General features: G+C 30.5%; 1 protein-coding gene across 3 annotated transcripts; it reads left to right on the top strand.

Annotated features, from left to right (window-relative positions):
• Positions 1–10,207: 10,207 nt before the first annotated feature.
• On the top strand, positions 10,208–13,282 carry LOC129885844 (RNA demethylase ALKBH9B-like). 3 transcript variants are annotated; one of them, XM_055960291.1, is made up of 6 exons: positions 10,208–10,466; positions 11,238–11,729; positions 12,006–12,091; positions 12,186–12,496; positions 12,629–12,700; positions 12,834–13,282. In XM_055960291.1, exons 1-6 carry the CDS (start codon positions 10,310–10,312, stop codon positions 13,081–13,083), a joined length of 1,368 nt encoding a protein of 455 aa, XP_055816266.1. In that variant the 5' UTR covers positions 10,208–10,309; the 3' UTR covers positions 13,084–13,282. The 3 variants fall into 3 exon arrangements, with proteins under 3 accessions (XP_055816266.1, XP_055816268.1, XP_055816267.1); XM_055960293.1 differs by having other exon boundaries at positions 10,209–10,466; positions 11,292–11,729; XM_055960292.1 differs by having other exon boundaries at positions 10,209–10,466; positions 11,280–11,729.
• The last annotated feature ends 7,125 nt before the right edge of the window (positions 13,283–20,407 follow it).

The raw sequence follows: 20,407 nt of genomic DNA, 5'->3' as shown, positions 1-20,407 counted from the left end.
CTTTTTTATAATTAGAAAGAAATTGATCGTTAAAATTCCTGTTATATCTTTACCAAAATAGTAACTTGTTACTATACAAATAGTCATGATATATTGTAATTCATAAATTTCATATTTTTCTAGGATATAAATTAAAATGGGGTGTATATATATTTACGTGATAGTGACGGTATCCCCCTTTATTTTTAGCCCTTGGAAAGAGTGATGTTATGTATCATCCATTCATCGTACAATTCATTATCAGACTCTTTACAGCTATTTATGTAGGGATGGCAAGCGGTATGGTCCGATTTTATTTTAACATGTTGCGTTCATCGATTTTATTTTGCTCCGCCCCCTCCTATGATTAAACCTATCTTTTTCTTGATATATTTAAATCAATTCAACCTGAAATGAATTTAAATAGGACACGAAAATGACTGTCAGTCATTCAGATGGGAGAAATGAGAATCCCAAAATTCTCTAACATAGAGTAACATATTATCAAACTAAAAATAGTGTATATAAAAAAGAAAAAGAAAAGTATCATAGATAAATAGGACTTGAATTTGGACCAAGCAAGAAAATAAATTAATCATTTTAAAGATAGATATTTGTTTGTGAAATAAAGCAGTATTGTGAGTTCTCTACAAACCACAAAGTATCAAGGGTAATTCGGTGCACTAAAACTCCCTCTATGCGTAAAATTCGGAAAAAGAGCCCGACCACAAAGTATCAATATATCTACTTTAAGAGAAAATAATTCTCACATCATAAGTCTTTCTTGATATGAATAATCACATGATTAACTGATTAAGCGTAAAATAAAATAATCTTGCAATTTTTTATCTAGAAATTATTATCTGTTATTCCTCTTTATCAAATACAAAAGTTATCCAACTAAATCTCATAATTCAGTCACGTCACGTCACGTCACATTACGTCAATATTGTGCCTCAAATATCAACTACTTTTATCCTTTCCCACCTTTTTAATCCTTTTATTTCTAATGAGTATTTATTTTCTTTTCTCTTTATTTATTTTTATTATTTTTGGTCTGTTTATTTTTCTTTTTAAATATAAAAGATAAAAATATTATATTAACTATTTTTAAATTAATAAAAGTATACAAAAAATAAATATATAAAAGAAGGGGAGCCTTGGAGTAGCAGGTAAAGTTGTTGCCATGTGATCAGGAGGTCACCGGTTCAAGCCTTGAAAACAGTCTCTGACAGAAATGCAAGGTAAGACTGCGTACAATAGACCTTACCAAGAAAACTCAGTGGGACAAAACTTTGGTTAAGGGAAAAAGAGTACAACGCGTATTTTACTCCCTCTAATGAAAAACTTCATTTGATATTTTGAAGACGACGCATTCTAATCTTATTATTTGTGCTAACAACTTCGCAAATGCCAGGTTGCGAGATGATAAGAGGCACATGAGATCATCTTGATGATGCATCTATTTGGACAATGAAATATAAAAACAATCCACTATGTGGATGAATAACTCCACATATATCTCCATGTATACGCTCTAAAAAGACAAGAGATTCGATGCCAACCTTCAGGGTTGATGGTCTGACAATTACTTTATCTTGGTAATAAGCAGCATATTAAAATACATCATTTGAAAGAATCTTCAGGTTTTTTAACGGATGTCCAGTTGAATTTTTGAAAATTCATCTCATCATTATTGATCCACGATGATCTATTCGATCATGCCATAACACAAATGTATTTAGATCAGTAAATTTCCGATTTACGATCAAATGTGCTTTAATTGCACTAATTTTTGCATAATATAGGCCAGACGACAAAGTTGGTAATTTTTCCAAAATATATTTCTGTCCCGGCACACTCTTAGGTATACCAAGGTATTCAATATTCATTTCATTTAGTGTCTCAACATGATATCCATTTTTGCGGATATCTTTAAAACTTAACAAGTTTCTTAGGATTTAGAAGAAAATAGTGCATCTTCTATAATAGTCTTTGTCCCATTAGACAAAAATATAGTAGCTCTTTCGAAATCTTCAATAATTTGTGAATTACCAGAAATTAAAGTAACATTTACTTTTCTGCTAAGCAAGTAGGAAAAATATTTCTCATCTTTAAAAATAACATGAGTCATTCCACTATCAATTACACAAATATCCTCGTGATTGATCATTGATCCAAACAAATTTTGAGGCATATCCATATTTATATTCAAACGAAATAATGTAAACATTATAATTAAAACATGACTCATTATACACGTTTAATTTATTTATATGAATTAGAAAAATATAAACATATTATTTAGTACAGACAAATAATTTTTTTATCTAAATATTATCAAGGTTATCAAATTCATATTTCCTTTTGAGAAATTGAAGAAATCAGCTACATCCGGATGTATATGCTCAATATTATCTTCAGAGATAAAATTTGTCTCTGAATTATTTTCTGTCCTCTTCAAGGAGGCCTGATATAGCTGAACCAGACGTTTTGATGACCGACAGGTCCGTATAAAGTGCTCCATACTTCCACATCTATTACATATACTTTCTGAATTTTTCTTTGGTATAATTTCTTATTTTCATTCTTCTTTTTTATATTGCTAATCATTTTTCGGTGTCAATCGAACATCATGATTATAATATCCTCTTCGATCATGACCACGACCACGACTGGGGCCATGACCTCTTTATTGTTGATTATTGTTTACCTGATTCATTTCAGGGAGTGATAAAGAACCAACAGGCCGACTATCATGATTTTTCATTAACAGTTCATTGTGGCGTTCAGCAATAAGAAGTTGAGAAAATAATTCGGGATATTTTTTAAAATCTTTTTCGCGATATTATTGTAGGAGCATATTCGCGGGTGAAAATGTGAAGTATGTTTTTTCAAGTTTGTCTTACTCAGGGATTTCTTCTCCGCATAAATTTAACTGTGCTTAATTCTAAACAAGATAAAATTATATTCAGTTATATTTTAAAAATCCATTAATCTTAAATTGAGCCAATCATGACTTGCTTGTGGAAGAATGATCAACTTCAGGTGGTCATATCTTTCTTTTAGATTTTTCCATAGTTTAAGGGGTCTTTTAATGCGAGGTACTGTAATTTTAAGCTCTCGTCAAGATGGTGACGGAGAAATATCATGGTTTTGATACGGTTTTGACTAGATGCCTTATTTTCATGTTTGATGGTGTCTGTTAGACCCATCGATTATATGTGTATCTTGGCATCTAGTTCCCATGATGAATAGTCTTTTCCAAATATATCAAGAGTAACAAATTCAAGTTTAGAGATATTTGACATTTTAAGAAAATAAAATTCTTACCCTTTTGTTACCTTTTTAAATAGTTCAAAGTGATGGAGGCTCGTGTTGATAACGTATTATGAAACAAGTGTTATAAAATAAACTAACTTAGTAAATTAATAAGAAAGAGAGATAGTAAGAGAAAGAAAGAGAATTGAGATATTTCATTGTGTTTAATTGCACAACAATAATGGCTATTTAAAGCCACTGCAAATGCAGAAAACACAACAAGTTAGGGGATAAAATTTGGTGGAAAGAAAAAGTGGACATGGACATCCACTTAAAATTCGCGGTACAACATAATTGATATTTTTGTCTAAATAAAGTGAATTATTTGTGAACATGGTTTTTGTCGGCCTAGGCCCAGCTGCTAGTTAAGTGGCAGGCCCAATCCATGAAGATCACGGGTCATTATCTCGAGACCTTGTAGTCGGGCCGCATATCGGTCGATTTTGAAGTTTATCGATTTGACTTATTGATTTTTGATTTATAGACATGTCAAATCATTATAGAACCATTAAGGTATTGGCTTATCTGTTATCAGTTTATCGATTATTGATCATTATCGGTTCAATTATCGATTTAACGTTTAAGATTTGATACAAAAAAAATATTGAAAATTACTTAGAAACAAGATGACAAACCAAATGAACAATGTAAATGAGTTGATAAATTACGTCTTGCTCAAAAGAAAATGTAAAATATTGTATAATAACCAAGAGATTGATACAACAAAAAATAAAAGTATGAAAACAAAACCCTAACTGAAGGACTTCATATATTGAATGAAAATAAATATAAATTATTAAGTTACTATCGGGTGATCGGTTAACCCATTAAGAAAAATTTTTAAACCTTTAAGAGCCGATAATCCAATAATAAAAAAATTAAACCATTACCGGTTAACCCATTAAGAAAAAATCTTAAACCTTTAAGAACCAATAACCCGATAACAAAAAAATTAAACCATTATCAAAACCGCTAAACCAATAATCCATTACCAATAAGCCAATAACTTTTTTTCGGTTTGATTTTAAACAACCCTAATTTAGGGGCTAAAAGAACTTGTTACTATAATGTATCATTTGCCCAAGGGTTAAATTCAAAAAGAAATTTTTACCTTATTTAATATGGAGATCATTGTAGTAATTGAGAAATGAAATTATTTTTAGGTAATTATCGTATTTTTTCTTTGGCGACTATCTATTTTATTGCTTTATTTATATTTTGACAACTAACAATCTAACAAAAACCCACATTAATATTTTTATATTTTCCTTTCTTATTCTTCCCTTTCTTTTTTTTCTTACTTTTTTACTCATTCTTAAGTACTCCTCCCATTTTTGTTCTCTTGGTGACTCAAACTCACAACCTTAAAGTTGGAAGTGAGAGGTGCTCACCATCCGAGCAATTCTTTTATTATTGAATATTTTATGGTCTCTAAAACAGTCAAACCTTCTGCATTATACAAATTTATTGTTGTCTATTTACAAAAGGATCAAAACTGCTTTTTAATGTCTTCTTCAAATTTCAAGCATTGCAACATGTTATCATTATATCAAAGCAATAAAAACTATTTGTATATCATTATATCAACTTATCAAATTCAACACAATATTATTTCGATATCATTATATCAATTTATTAGATTTTTGAGCCCGATTTTATTATTATAACTTTATATTATATATATATTTTCCATGAAAAATTTGCATTGTTATTCTTACTTCATAAGGTATGTGGTCCGCGGACATTCCATCCTCCGCAAATCTCACATATAGGATTAACTAAGCATGTTGTTATTTTTTATTATCATTCAATTTATATATGTCAACTAGAAAAAAAAAAACAAATCCTTTTAATGAAATTTAGCTCTATGCCCCCAATCTTGTTGAAATGGCGATGACGACTATATCTGTATAATGAATCGCTTCCTAGTGTAACGAGCTTAATGAAGTAGCTCCTAGTGTAATGAGCATAATGGTAATGTCTATGATATTATGGAGTATAAAATAGGATAATCTAGATTAATGTAACAATCAGTTCACATGTTATATGCTTTATTTGGTTCATTTACGGTATTGAGAGTGTGTAATCATTAGGACCCCTGAGTGGCCATAATATACTTGATATGGTGAGAAATCACAATGTTCATAGAGTGTCCACAACACATGTGATATCATGCATGTGAAGTGATGAGACCCCCCAAAAGTGGCCATAAAACAGTTGATATTATGTTTAATTACTAGACCTCTAAAAGTGGCCATAATATTGGTGAATACTAATCTTATAGAGACTACATAAGCAAGTAAGAATAAAGTCCAGAACAAGTTAAGGATGTAAATCCAAAAGAACTTAGATAAATTATTCAAAATAGGTTACAAAATAATGACTTATAAGGTGTAAACAGAAAGTAGTTAAGCATAAGGATCCAAATTGAGCTAATATGTTTTCAGATTCAAGAGAGTACAACTTAGCTAAAAGGGCCCAACCATTAATTATTATTAGGAAAAACTACGGGATCTAACAAACTTTAATACATATTTAAATTAAATAGCTATAGTTTATTTTTTTAAAAATTATATGGATACACTTATAATATAAATAGCAAAACTAATTAATATTCCATAATAACTTTTTATTTTAATATTATATATTGAGAATTAAATATTAACACAAAAAATGAAGCTAGTTACATGCCTAATAATTACTGTTGCCTTTTAAACGCCTAAATTTATGCTGATTCCCTAATAGCATGTTCAAGCCCATTTTGATCTAAAACTGATGCATTCCCCAACAGTATAGTTACAAGCAAAAGTTCTGCTTCAAAAAGGTCAATTCCCAAGAATAAGACGTACTAGTTGGCAGTGGTTAATAAATCAGTAAGCAACGACCACAATATGGACAACAAGACGGATCCTTCATTTGTTAGTCATCTCACGGATATTATAGAAAAAAATGATTTGTTAAAGCAATCAGTTATATATATATATTTGAATACAATTTTAGTGTTATCATTTGTGTCGTGTGTATATGGGTTGTCAATTTCAGGGTTATCATTTGTGTTATGTATAACTAGAATTTTGAGTATCCTTCAATACAGTAGCTATATCATTTTTTTTCAAAAGTGGAATGTATTTAAAAGAAGTAATACTTGTGTTTATTTGAATAAAAAGGTAGACATGTTAATGTAGTTAGGTTAAAATATAAGTTTAACATCCTTGAATACGAGCCTCATTCATATGATAAATGTAGAAGTAATAATCTGATATACTTATATATATATATATATATATATATATACTTTAACATACTTTTTATTTGTCGATTATACTAAAACTTTAACATGCATGATACTCTAATACTTTTGCATGATTTATATTATGATACTTTAACATTCTTGATATTTTGATACTTTACCTTTGTTCAATATACTTTTATATTTATAATTTCACATGTCTACATTAACATGTTTGTTTTATTAATTAACTTATTTGTTAACTAATACTTTATCACGTTTGATATTTTTATACTTTAACTAATTTGTTATACTGATATACTTATACTTTATATGCATAGTAGTATCCATAAGTGTACTTATACTTTATATGTATAGTAGATTGTAGATTGTATTTGCTTGTCTTTGCGGAGGACTTGAGCGATGGCGAAGGTATTCCTGCTGAACCAATTGATGCTGAGTTACTTCGTACCAGATACGACTCTCTACTATGGGAGGATGCTGCAAAGAAGATTGATGATAAGGTTGTTAGCGACAAAGAAGCACCATATAGAGTAAACAAGCAGTCTTGCACTCGAACTGGAAATAGTGAACTTGTCATAATCAACTAATAGCATGTACAAGCCCTTGTTTTGAAACAACTAATTTTATTTTGGATATTATACTTTAGTAGTTTTTGTTTTAATGTACAATATGAAACAAGTTAATTTTCTTTTGGGGTAAATTTCTATTTAATGGAGTACTAAACAATTCAAGTACTTAATTAATCTTGATGAAATCATCTTATTTTCTATAGATGGAGTCTTGATTAAAGATTGGCAATGGAATTTTATTTTGAATTAATTTGAAAAAGGAGAAACTAAACGAGTCATGTCTTTTTGGTATGAGAAATATTTGCATAAACGTATTAACGTATCTTATTATTCTAAATACTCAGTCATGTTAATGTATTAAATAAGAACTGAAATAAGGGCAAACTCCTGAATGCTGAAAGAACGTATTAATGTATGTAATGCAATTTAAATAACGTTAGTATACAAGTATTAAATTAAAAAATGTTTGACAAATCTAATATCTAAGTATTCAAATGAGTAATAGTTTGATAAGAGGATTTTAGTTGAATTTTGTAAAAAAAAATAAGAGAAAACTAAAGTTGTTATTAGACATGAAAGTATCAATATATTCCACTATATATAAATATTTTATTTTAGTCCTGTTGTATGCAAACAAACAAAAATATTTAGTAGACAAATATTTAAAATCAACAGCCTTAGTAAAAAATGAGTATCATGGATATTAAACAACTAAATGTTTGTCATAACAATATTACTTGAATGAAAAAGTTACACCAATTCTTCTTGTATTTTTAGATACGAATGTATTCATATATATTGAGAATTTCAGCATTTAAGTTTCTTACATGTTCACTGTCAAAATTTATGATGAGTTAACTATTAAATTTCTAATTTAATAAATAAAAAAAAAGAGATTGCTAACAGAAAAATGATTTTTAATCAAACATTCAACATTATCAACAAAAATGGAGTTTCTATAATTGTAGTTGTTATTAACAATGGGAAGTTGAGGGATTTAGGAACATAATTATAGGAAGTCAGTTATTGTAATTGATATTACCTTATTTAATGCATAATATATTAATATTTTATATCTGTATAAATTAACCAAAAATATTTATATATACATACATTTAGCTATTTTTAGATAGAAAGTGTAGCCATTATTAGTAAATATGATACTTATAGCTACTCAAATTCAATAACCCATTAAATGTAGTTATTTATGTAAGTTTCTCTTATTATTACTCCCTCCGTATTATTTTATGTGACATCATTTAATTTGACATGATATTAAAATAAAAAAGAAGACTTTTGAAAGCAATTTCTCATTATTTTTCATAATTATCTAAATTATCGTTATTTTTGCAATTATGACGCAACTATTTTTTCTCAACTCCTAATACTATTCATAGGGTTCTTTATCAAACACTTAAGTGGCAAATAAGCAAAATACAGGACAAAACATTTTAGGAAAATTTCATATATGACAAACCTTTTAAGCATAATAACTCTATATGAGTATAGTTTTTCTAATTACTTATAATGGCAAATTTATGTTTTCCATTATACAAATACTGTAGCGAATTATACAAACGCTATACCCACAAATTATGTGTATACCGAAATATACAAAAGCTGCGAATTGTATAGCGAATTATACAAACGTTGTACACGAATTGTATAGCGAAATATACAAATGCTATTCAAAAATTGCGAATTATACAAACGCAATACATGAATTGTATAGCGAAATATACAAACGAATTATAACAAATCTCAGCAAAATATACCCATAAATAGAAATAAAATAAAACTATACCAATATAAAATAATAAACTAATAATGTTTGTCATCTCGTGTAATTTTTTCAAATATTTTTTACCAATGAAACAATTAAATAAAAAGTTGGTTCTCTAAATTGGGTTTGGGCCGTTATCTGCTCTATGTTACTCACTTTTCTTTCCGCTCTCAGTTTAACATATTTCATGAGTCATAGTCTTTTAAAAAAAAAACATTCGTTATAACTCAATATTAATTTTTTTTTTACTTTTTATTTATATTTTGTTGGGTGAAACTTCTAAAAATCAACTTATTTTAATTATTTTTTTTTAAAAAAAAAGTGCTTTCTAAATATAGATATTCTCTAGTGAGAAAACTCTGTGTTTGATTCATCAGTTTGAAAATCACATTTGAGCAATAATTATTATTTGACCAAATTTTCAAAAAAATGTTTCTAATAAGTGTATTTTCTTATAAGTGTTTTCTTATAAAAGTACTTTCAGTAATGAATATGGTATTGTGTAAGCATATACATTTTTTTAATATATTGTTATATAATATTTATACACTGCTGAATTAATGATAAATTTGTATATCAATGAATTCTTGAAGGCTACGTGTTCTTTCTTTTGATGAATTTTATAACTAAAAAGTGAAGATACAATTTAATTACGAGCGAAGAAGGATAAAATTATGTGAGATTATTCTTTGTGTTTTTTAAAATCTGAAATGGAATTATATTAAGAATTATAACGCAAGAATTTAGGAGGCGGCATTAATAACACAAGTAGAAAAACAAAATAAAACACAAATATTCATATAATATTTATTAATTCTTTCTATTATTTTGAAATAATTACATATTGTATCACTAATTAATAGTTTTATACTAGATTTTAAGTCAGATACACTTAAATATATATTTTTTGCTACTTGATATGCTGAAATAGGGAGAGAGACGAACAAGATTTGTTTATGTATTTCAGATACATATAAATACATCTACCATAAATTACACCTAATTTTAATCTTTTATATTCGAGATAAATGTATCTAGACGTGCCTGATACATGTATCCGAAGTCTAAAATTTGATAAAATTCGTAATATTATAAATTAACGTGTATCTAAATAATTAATTTCTAAACTAGGGTTATCTAAATTTTTTCCAGCAAATTAGTGAATATTGAGCTACAACTAATAAAACCTTTTTTAAAAAAAAATAAAAATTAGTAGTAGATATTGTTACATCTGGGCTGTAAGAAGCCCACAAAGTTGGCAAGTACAGTACTGTTTGGGTTTCAGTTTTTCCTGTCCAAAAGAGGCAAAGACTAAGACTTTCCTATAATAATCCATAGATTCCTTAATTTATCAAAAAAAAAAAAAAATCTGATTGGTCGGAGAAATAAAAATTGGGTCAATTCATGGCCGGAGATTATAGCCGATGGTCGCCGGAGGCTCGGGATTTCAAGGCTACGTTAAAGAAATTATCGCACGAAGAACTTGTTCAAGTTTTGTGTGAAGGGCTATGCCCTTATTGTGAAGAAGTTATAGAGGCTCGTGTAAACAATCTTAATCAAAGTAAGCAATTACAATTATTCTCTTTTTTCCGATTAATTATCAATCTTTGTCTATTTAATTTCAACAATGGTTGAATTCTTGATGTTCTGTTTTGTGAATAATTAGCCAATGAGATCAAATTCACTCTACGGATTTGATATATAGGGACTTTTTAGATAGAGAAATTCCTCACTCTACAAGTCCTGAATAGGAATTGAATTTCTGAATAATTCGATTTTAAAGTATAGAAAAAGATCTTTTTTAGATAGAGAAATCCGAGAAAGATACAATAAATAAACACACTCGAGTTCTTGAGTAGAAATTAAATTTCTGAATAATTCATTTTTTTAATTACATCTGGTAGGGCAAGGGCAAGGGCAAGGTAAAACACGGAGGGGATTACAAGAAGAAGAATCGAACCCTTACCAATAAGGTGAAATTCAGGTAGCCAACCAACTGAACCACTAAGATCCCCTCTAATTCATTGTTTTATTACATCGGGGTAGGGCAAGGGCAAGGTTAAAACGCGGAGGGGATTACAAGAAGAGGAATCGAACACTTACCAACAAGGTGAAGTTCAGGTAGCCAACCAACTGAACCACTAAGATCTCTGAATAATTTGATTTAAAGCATAGATTGTGATTTTTCAGATAGAGAATCTATGGAATGGCTACTATACTTCGGTTTTTTTGTTTTTGTTGGTAAAATACAACTGTCATTGTGATTTATCTTTTGGTGCTTAGGATGATTATTATTATTCAAATATCACATAATTTTGTTTTAACTTTGTAGGAAGTATAGATGAAATATCATTATCAAATGTTAATATTGCAGAAAGTTCTGCAGAATTATTGCAGAGGGATTCATCTGATGATGTAATTTCACCAAAGAGAAAGCTGAATTCTGATGTTCATACACCCTCTCCACGAGTTGGTGAATCAACTAACTCAGGAAGGTCGAAGCGATTCGTTAGTGTCTTGTCTACACCGATGAACAACAAACAACCAGTGTTTGATCATTCAAATTTTGAGATTAAACGAAATGATGGACCTAGTAGATCAGTCATAGGCAATGATTTTTTGGAGGATCAGAAAGAGTTCATTAGATTTAGCCAAGTTGGTAGGCGAAAGGATTTTGTTTATTATGAGAACGTTAATGAAAAGCAAATAAATGTGCTTAAAGGGCTTGAGCTTCACACTAATGTTTTCAATCCTGATGAGCAAAAGGAGATAGTCGAGCTTGTTTACACACTTCAGAAAATGGGACAGAATCGACAACTTAGAGGTAATTTTCATTCAGTTTTGTTTTCTGAATTCTGTTTATTAGTATGGTTATTTATTTCTGTCTACATCTAGAGTAATAGCTACAAAACACGAAGAATGTTGGAGAGCTACCGCGTTATTTCTTTCTTGTATTTGGTCGTATATGATACATCCATATTACATCTTGAGTTGCATGAAATGTAAGAAAGAGAGATGTCTATACTGATTAATAATGTTTCTTCTCATTAGAAAAACGTTTTTTTCATTTTCTTTCTTTTTTCTGGTTGACATTTTGCAGCGCGAACATATTCTGAACCAAGAAAGTGGATGCGAGGAAAGGGCCGTGTGACCATACAATTTGGTTGTTGTTATAATTATGCAGTGGTAATTAAGTAATTGATTCTTTGAGATATATACTACATGGCTAATCCTTTTTCAGTTTTGTCTCAACATTTTATACATTGACCCTCCTTAACAGGACAAAGATGGTAATCCGCCGGGCATTGTTAGAGATGAATTGGTGGATCCATTGCCTCCTTTATTCAAGAAAATGATCAAGAGAATGGTTAGATGGCATGTTTTGCCTACGTCGTGTATACCTGATAGTTGTATCGTGAATATTTATGATGAGGGTGATTGCATTCCTCCTCATATTGATCATCACGACTTTGTTCGACCTTTCTGCACAGTATCTTTCTTGGCAGAATGTAAGATACTTTTTGGCACAACCTTAAAGATTATTAATCCTGGAGAATTCTCTGGTCCTTTCTCCTTACCTCTTCCACTCGGGTATGTACGCCACCAACACATTGTTTTTTGTTTCTTAAACTGTTATACCGTATACAATTCGATCTCTGCTCTGCCTTCTCACATATGAAATATGTACATTCCCCCCCCCCCCCCCCTTTTTATTTGATGCAGGTCAGTGCTCATTCTCAATGGTAATGGAGCTGATGTTGCTAAACATTGTGTGCCTAGTGTTCCAGCTAAAAGGTTGTTTTCCTGTTTTCTTTCTTCTATGATGGCGCACATTTTTCCTTTGTCAACTTTTTTGGCTCATGTTGTGCAATTATCTTGTCTATCTCACTGATATATATCACCATTTTTTTTCCAATTGTGTGTGAAGAATTTCCATCACTTTCCGTAAGATGGATGTTAGCAAATTGCCATATAGGTATACTCCTGATCCAGAGCTTTCAGGAATCGAGCGTCTTGTATCTCCATCATCATCATCAGACAACTCAAGAAATCGGCACCATTTGAGAGATGGTAAAAATGACAATCTTGCAAAGTGTGAAAATAAGGTCTTCTCCAATGAAGATGATTTTCCTCCTCTGGGAAAATCGATTTCCTCCAACCGTAGAAGTCGCAAATAATTTGTGTAGCATTACATTTGTTGCTGTATGGTCACAGTTATAAGTTGTACGGTCCCGTTCATTTTCAATGTCGCATCTATACTGTATATACTCAATTGATTTTGGGTATTTTCACCAAAATCAATTAAGAAATTAGAGACAGATATAATATGTCACGCCCCGGGAGGGTACCCTAGGCGTGACCGGCACTCGAAAGCCATTTCTGGCCTTCAAGCGAACCACCTGGTCCAGTCGCACTTTCATTCATTCACATTCTATCAGCGGAAGACTCAATCATAGGAATACTATCCATAATATAGGGCCAAAGGCCAAACAACTATCAAGTCAATAATCAGCTAGAAATAAAACTAGTCAAAGCGAACGAATCATCATTCCCACACTCTAGTCTATGAAGCCTCTATTAACAATCTAGGAGGTGCCAATGACAAACTCATGGCTACCAATAATAAAAAATAAAGGAGACAAAACAAGCTATAAAGATAATCTCGGCACCCTCCGGAAACTAGGAGGACTTACCAACTGATCGGAGGCAAGGGGATCTTCAACGGTGCGCCGGTTGATGATCTCGGGTACCTGTCTCTGCATCATGAAACGATGCAGGCCAAATGACGTCAGTACATGGAATGTACGAATATGTAAAATGGCCGAACGAAACACGTCAGGAAGAATCGAACCAATTCGGAATCTCAACTCAGAAAGAAGAACAACTCAATCAAGTGTCCTAAGTCTAAACAAGAATATGGTATAGACGGGACCATTCACGTACAATTCAACTCAATCCGACTCAGAGTACCATCAAGACCTATATGAGAAGAGTTTCTCTTATCCAACAACCATCACTTATGAGCCAGTGATAGTACAACAAATCGACGTTGTTGCCGTGTCCGTTCATACTTTGCCAGGGTATGAACGAATCAACCAATCATGGATCCAATCCAACCAAGTCCTATAATGTCAGGACAATAATTTTAGGAAAGCATCCGACTTTAACGGTTCAATCCCCTCCTACGTTTGGCGACATAGTTATTGGATTCGAGTTATTACTTACTCTTACCTAATTCGGTGCTCGATACTCCTCCCAAGACTCAATGCTCATAAAACTCCATCCAATCAACTCAATCAAATCATATCGACAAGTCTCATTTACAACCTTGTCAGCTCATCAACTCTATCACAATCAAACCTCTCCCAATCATACTATCCGATCAATCCCAATCATATCTTTCAAGAGTAGATTAAATATGCATTTATAACAACATACAAACCTATCCGATCGTTCCTCTATTCATTTAACAAATCTTTTGGGACTCATCACAACTCCAAGGTTTTAAATCAACAATTCAAGATAAGCAACATATTTAAGAACATTAACATTCTTTATCATAATCAACATAGTTAAGAAATTAACAATATATGTTCGACCTCTCATCTCAATCAACTCATACCAACATATAGCACATCACTTTCTTAACTCCACAACATCAACATAATAGAAATTAGGGTAATAGATGAAAATGACCTATTTGGACCTAACTCTATCAATAAACTTCATTCTTATGAACAATAAATCTCAAAGAAAATGTAGGGCACATGGGTGGACTCAACCCATGCTTTGAGTAGCCTTACATACCTTAGTGAAGACTTTGAAGAAAACCTTGATGTTGGGTCTTCAATGGAAAGCTTGAATCTTGAAGTTCTTGAAGGCAATCCTTGTTGGAGAAAGATTTGAAGGAGAAGAGAGGGAATTTCTAGGGCTTTTAGAGAGAGAGAGGAACTGAAAAATGGTCCAAAAACGTCCAAGGCTAGTGTGTATATATAATTTAGGAAATGCCCAATTTGCCCTTCCTCCAAAAATCTGGAAAAACGGCTAAAACACTCTTGGCGCGATAGTGGTGCGTCGCGCCACTGCGGCGCCAAGTCGAATATAGGCTTAAAACCTGCACATCTGATAGTGGCGCGTCGCGCCAAGGACCAAACTACTGAGGTTGTTTTATGGCGCTATAGTGGCGCGTCGCGCCCTTACAGCGCCAAGCCTATATTTTCTGATTCTGGAAAATAGGCTTGAAAACCCTACACATCTCGTAGTGGCGCGCCGCACCAGGGACCAAATTACTAAGGCTTGTTGCTGGCGCGATAGTGGCGCGTCGCGCCACTGCGGCGCCAAGCCCAGGCTTCCAGCAGTTGCCACCCAGGTCTGAAATTCCTACAGTACTAGTCTATCTTAGGATAGTTATAACTCTTGACTCCGAACTCCAAAAATTACAATCTTGACGGCGTTGGAAAGAAGACTCGAAGACCTTTAATTTAATAGGTCATGGGCCACCCAGATCGTCATATTCCAAAAGATATGATCGCTAGAAGTCGACCCCTTCTACGGACTTATTCTAAAACTTAGCCAAGACGAATTCTTTGGACTTAGCTTGGTTCTAGGGATTCTTTGTGACCCCACATCACCTCTAACACTCTTCAATTCCTTGGGAGCTCATCCTAACTCATGCATACACTTCACAATAGTCGGGTTCGATCCTACACGTATACGAAGAAGGGTCCGAATCTTAGTGAAGAATTTTGGGGGTGTTACATAATAATAAAAGCTAGGGTCAAAATAAGTATTTGACCAAGCTTTTGTGTTTCTATCAGACGATGAAAATTGCTTTACAATTGGAGCATACTTTTACAAGTTTTTTCTCTCTTCATAATTTTTTTTTAAAAAAATAAATCCCCTTATGAAACATTTAATGAACTATTGGGGAACATGTTAATTAATCACCTCATGATAGTTAACTAATTGAATTTTGCTAAAGAATCTCGTATCTTTTTTCCTTTTTGTCCATCGGAATTAATTGTTGACTAAAAGGATGGTAAAAGATAGAGTTTACACTATGATTGTTTCATCATCTTTCCTGCTTTACATTTAGAATCTAATTTCCAAAGGTGGATTGTTAAAGCTAATATTCCCTTCGTCCCATATTAGATAGGCAACTTATTAAAATTAATTATCTCATATTACTTGATCACTTATTAAATTAGGATACAATTAATTATTTTTTTCTTATTTTATCCCTACAATTAATATGACCTTTTGAATATGAACAATTCTCAATACTAACTTTTTCTATACTCATTTATATTTTGTCTAGCTTAAGTATATGTGCATTGGTATGAACAAAAAGCAAAATAGTAAAGTTGATTAATATATCAATGATTTTTTAATCACTGTGTAAAATAGAAAGTGTTTATCTAATACTTCCTCCGTTCCTATTTAAATGGTCATTAATGTTTGTCATTTCACAAAATCAATGCATAAATGACATATTCTTCCTATTTTATCCTTGTGAGTTATTAGCCCTGAAAATATATATTTGACCAATATAGAAAAACTAAGTAAATAATTCATGTCCATTGGTCAAATTAATTAATCAAAATAAATTAATTCATGTTCATTGATTGAAAATTTGACTTTAAAAAAATATTAAATAAGGGTAGAATAGTAAAATTACTTTGTTTTATAATGCACGTAAAATTTAAAATGATAACATATAAATAAAAATGGAGGGAATATGAGACAAAGGGAATACTATGTAATTGTCAATATGGGAATCATATATAGTAATTCACAAAAAGATAAGATCACTCTTTAATTAGAAATCTCTAAATTTAAATTGAGAGAATAACAAGATATTTCAATAGTATATAAATATAATGTGAATACATATTAATCGATCTACAAATATTGAATACGGAATGATTAGACAGTAAAAAGAAATCCAAAATATCTAGCTAGGCCCCCTCCTCACCCAGCCACGACCTCCAAAAGGAACCAAAAAAAGCACAGGTATTTTTTCCCGTGTCCTTTTCCTATTTGAAAAGTTCTAGGATTGACTTAAAGAGATTGTTCATCTCATGCATTGTGCCAGGAAGGAGCCAAAACATATACGTCAATCGTTTTCATCTTAATTAAAGTGATGATAATAATAACCCAAGCAATGGTCGATTAAAACATAATTTTACAATTATGTACCGTGATGAGAATGTTCCATATTAGATCAATACAAGATTCGGGATTCTTTATATGGCTTGAATAAATCTTCCTCCTTTTGAACTAATTCTAATTAATGAGTTATACTAATATCTGTTTAGCATGGTATCAATGGCAATTAGATCAATAAATTTTAGTTACATCCATAATATCCACCTAAAATGAGTAACTTATATCTATGGACTATTAATGACGAATGGAAACAATCACCACCTAAATATTTGTTGAAAGAGAGGCACCTAACAGACTTATAATCTTTTATAACCCAAATTAAAAAAGAAAAATCTCATGTAAAGAATTGTGACAGCATATATCTCAGTTGATATTGACGCACATCCAATAACCAAAAAGAAAAAAAAGGCCAAATACCTGAATAAAGGAGCACCTCATGATCATATGAATTGGATTTCAAGTTGTTTTATTTGCTTGGACGATATTTGACACATCATATCAGTGGTTGACATGTTTCAATTTTTTTGATTTTTTCTTCATCAATATAACAGATTTGGAAAATGATTCTCTTGTGGAAATAAGAAAAATAAGTTCCACAAATAATATTCACATTGATTGTGTCCCCTTATGAATCCCTCATCCTTCAACACACCTCATCGATCTTGACTCATACCCCTATAGCTCCTAGCTACCCCCACCCTTATAATATTTGTCTATATTATATACAATTCAAATATTTTAGAAGAATATTTTTTTGCAAATAATTATTGAACACAAGAAAATAAGTAAGAACCCCAAATAAAAAATAAAAATCCTGCTGCCGAACACACCCTAAATCGTTGCTTTTGTGTTTTTGTTAGACAATTAAAGTGGAGTACTTTACAATCGGAAGTTAGAACACACATTGGTTATGATAGTACATTTAATTAATTATTGGGGAACATGTTAATCGCCTCATGATTAACTGATTGAATTTGCAAAAGAATCTCATGATATCTTTTTTTCCTTTTTGTGCTGGAATTAATTATATTGTCGACTACACGGATGGTAAAATTAAAGACAAGACTTTACACTATGATAATTGCCTCATCATCTTTCCTGCTTTATCATTTAGAATCTAATTCTAAAGGTTGATTGTTTGCTAACACTATGTAATTGTTGGGAATCATATAAAATAATTAACAAAAAGTCAATCAAACATGCGTGTAGTTGATCGGTATGCTCCACTACTAAAAGATAAGATAAATAAGATCACTGTTTAATCAGAGATTTCTAATTCATAAAATTCATATAATGTGGATACATATTAGTTGATCATGATTTAGACCGAGAAAAAAAATCAAAATAGCTAAAGCTTTCTTCACTGATCAAATAGATTAGCTAGGCTCAATATGTCCAGTCAGAAAACACAAGAGATTGTTCATCTCATCAATTGTTCCCACAAAGGAGCTAGACAAAACATTTACGTCAATCATTTGTCCTAATTAAAGTGATAATTGATAATTATCACGTTTTCCTACTTTCACTAAGAAAGTTAACTTCCTCATATTAAAGAACTTTTTCTATAAAAAATATTTTCCAGTTTTTTTGAACAATTGAATATTAAAAATTTTAAAAATGTTTTCCTATGTATAGAACACACCCCTTAGTCATAAAATTAATAAAGCAACCAAGGAAAAGAAATATTAAAGCTTTTATATACCATCCAATAACAAACCTGACTCAAAAAAAAAAGAAAAAGAAGAAGAAGCACCATAATACCAATTTCAAAGAAGCAATATTCCAAAGGAATACCATATCTTTTTAGTGAAAGATAATATTCGTTACAATATATGATTTTACTATGTTATCAATTATCATCATAGTTAGTGCATGAATAAATTTATTCCTTAATTCATTCCGCACTCGAAAAGAAAAAGAAAAAGAAAGAGAAGTCAGAAGTTTGGGAGTTTAAGGATCAATATATCTAATTTTTATGTAAATTTAAACATCAATTTCTTAATAATTAAAATACAATTTAATGCACAAAAAGCTACTCCATATTACAGTAGTACTATTTTAGCGTATACTTCCTCTATTCTATATTAAGTGAATTGTTGGGTATGACTAAGGACGACTCTATGCAAGTAGAAATAAGGCACTTGCCTTAAGCCCCCAAATTTGAGGTTCCTTTAGTTAAGGTGCCCAACAATTGAGTTCTGTAGCTTAAGCATGGGCCTTCATTTTTTAGCAATAATAAAATTATTATAAATATTTATAAAAATAAAACAAAAAATATATTGACTATTCAGTTTAATACTACGAGTCAAAAGTTTTTTTTTTACTTTCTTATTAAATTTCAAACTCTATATTAAGTCAAAATTAGACAAACAAATTAAAATGAAAAAATCTTATTTAAAGAAAAAGTAAAAAAAAAAATCATATATAAACAAAGATATAACTTTGCATCTCAAAATAATCTTTTAAGAAATATATTAGTATCAACATTGTATCTTTAAAAAAAAATCTAGAAGAATACGCTTTAAATAAAAAATGTATTATTAATTATTATTAAAAAAATTAAAGGCCTTCAATTTTTATTTTTATTTTTAGGCCATCAAAATGCTTGAGCCGCCCTTGAGTATGACACACCCATTAAGAAAAATATTTAAGGAAATAAATCAAAAGTTATTTTTCATTATTACCCTTTTGATTATTCTCAAACTATTCTCCAAGAAATATGTAAAGTAGTTAAGTACCTCATTAAGAAAATAATTAAATATGAAAAATAGTTCTAAGAATTTTCTTGAATTTTTAAAAATTAACTTATTTTGAACTATGAAAAAATTCCCAACAATTCACTAATATGGAGTAGAGCCTAGAGGGAGTAAAAATACATAAAACTATTTTTGAATGTACTACTAACAAAAAAGGTTCTTTTAACACTTTAAATAATACTAGAACCATTTTTTGTCATTTAAATAATACTAGAATCATTTTGACAAAAAAAGAACACATTCGGAAAAAAAATATGGTGTTATTTAGGATCCGTTTTGCCAAGAGATCATTTTTCCACTTTTTTTTTTCAGATTTTTTTTTTTACTTTATATGAAGTTGTATTTGGAATTAGTAAAACACCCAAAAATTTATTTTCACTTTTGTAATTTATTTTAAAAATAAATTATTCTCTCTCTATATATATATATTACATTCAAATTCTAAATATTTATTATAAAAAGCATGTCCAAACAAAAATTCAAATTTAAAAATTTTAAATAAAGTTTTTTCATGGCAAGACCCCACTAAAAGTTCGTGTGAACCTCTAACATAGAGCAACCAGAGATTCCACAATTC

This window comes from Solanum dulcamara, chromosome 4 (genome assembly GCF_947179165.1).
Source record: "Solanum dulcamara chromosome 4, daSolDulc1.2, whole genome shotgun sequence".
Classification (NCBI taxonomy): domain Eukaryota; kingdom Viridiplantae; phylum Streptophyta; class Magnoliopsida; order Solanales; family Solanaceae; genus Solanum; species Solanum dulcamara.
The sequence above is the reverse complement of the archived record's forward strand: the minus strand, read 5'-3'. Positions and strand labels throughout refer to the sequence as shown.

Bases quoted from the DNA above. Each gene is read 5' to 3' on its own strand.
- LOC129885844 (XM_055960291.1), top strand. From the start codon at position 10,310: ATGGCCGGAGATTATAGCCGATGGTCGCCGGAGGCTCGGGATTTCAAG. The intron at 12,497-12,628 runs GTATGTACGCCA...TATTTGATGCAG, and splicing joins TCCTTACCTCTTCCACTCGG to GTCAGTGCTCATTCTCAATG. The intron at 12,701-12,833 runs GTTGTTTTCCTG...TTGTGTGTGAAG, and splicing joins CCTAGTGTTCCAGCTAAAAG to AATTTCCATCACTTTCCGTA.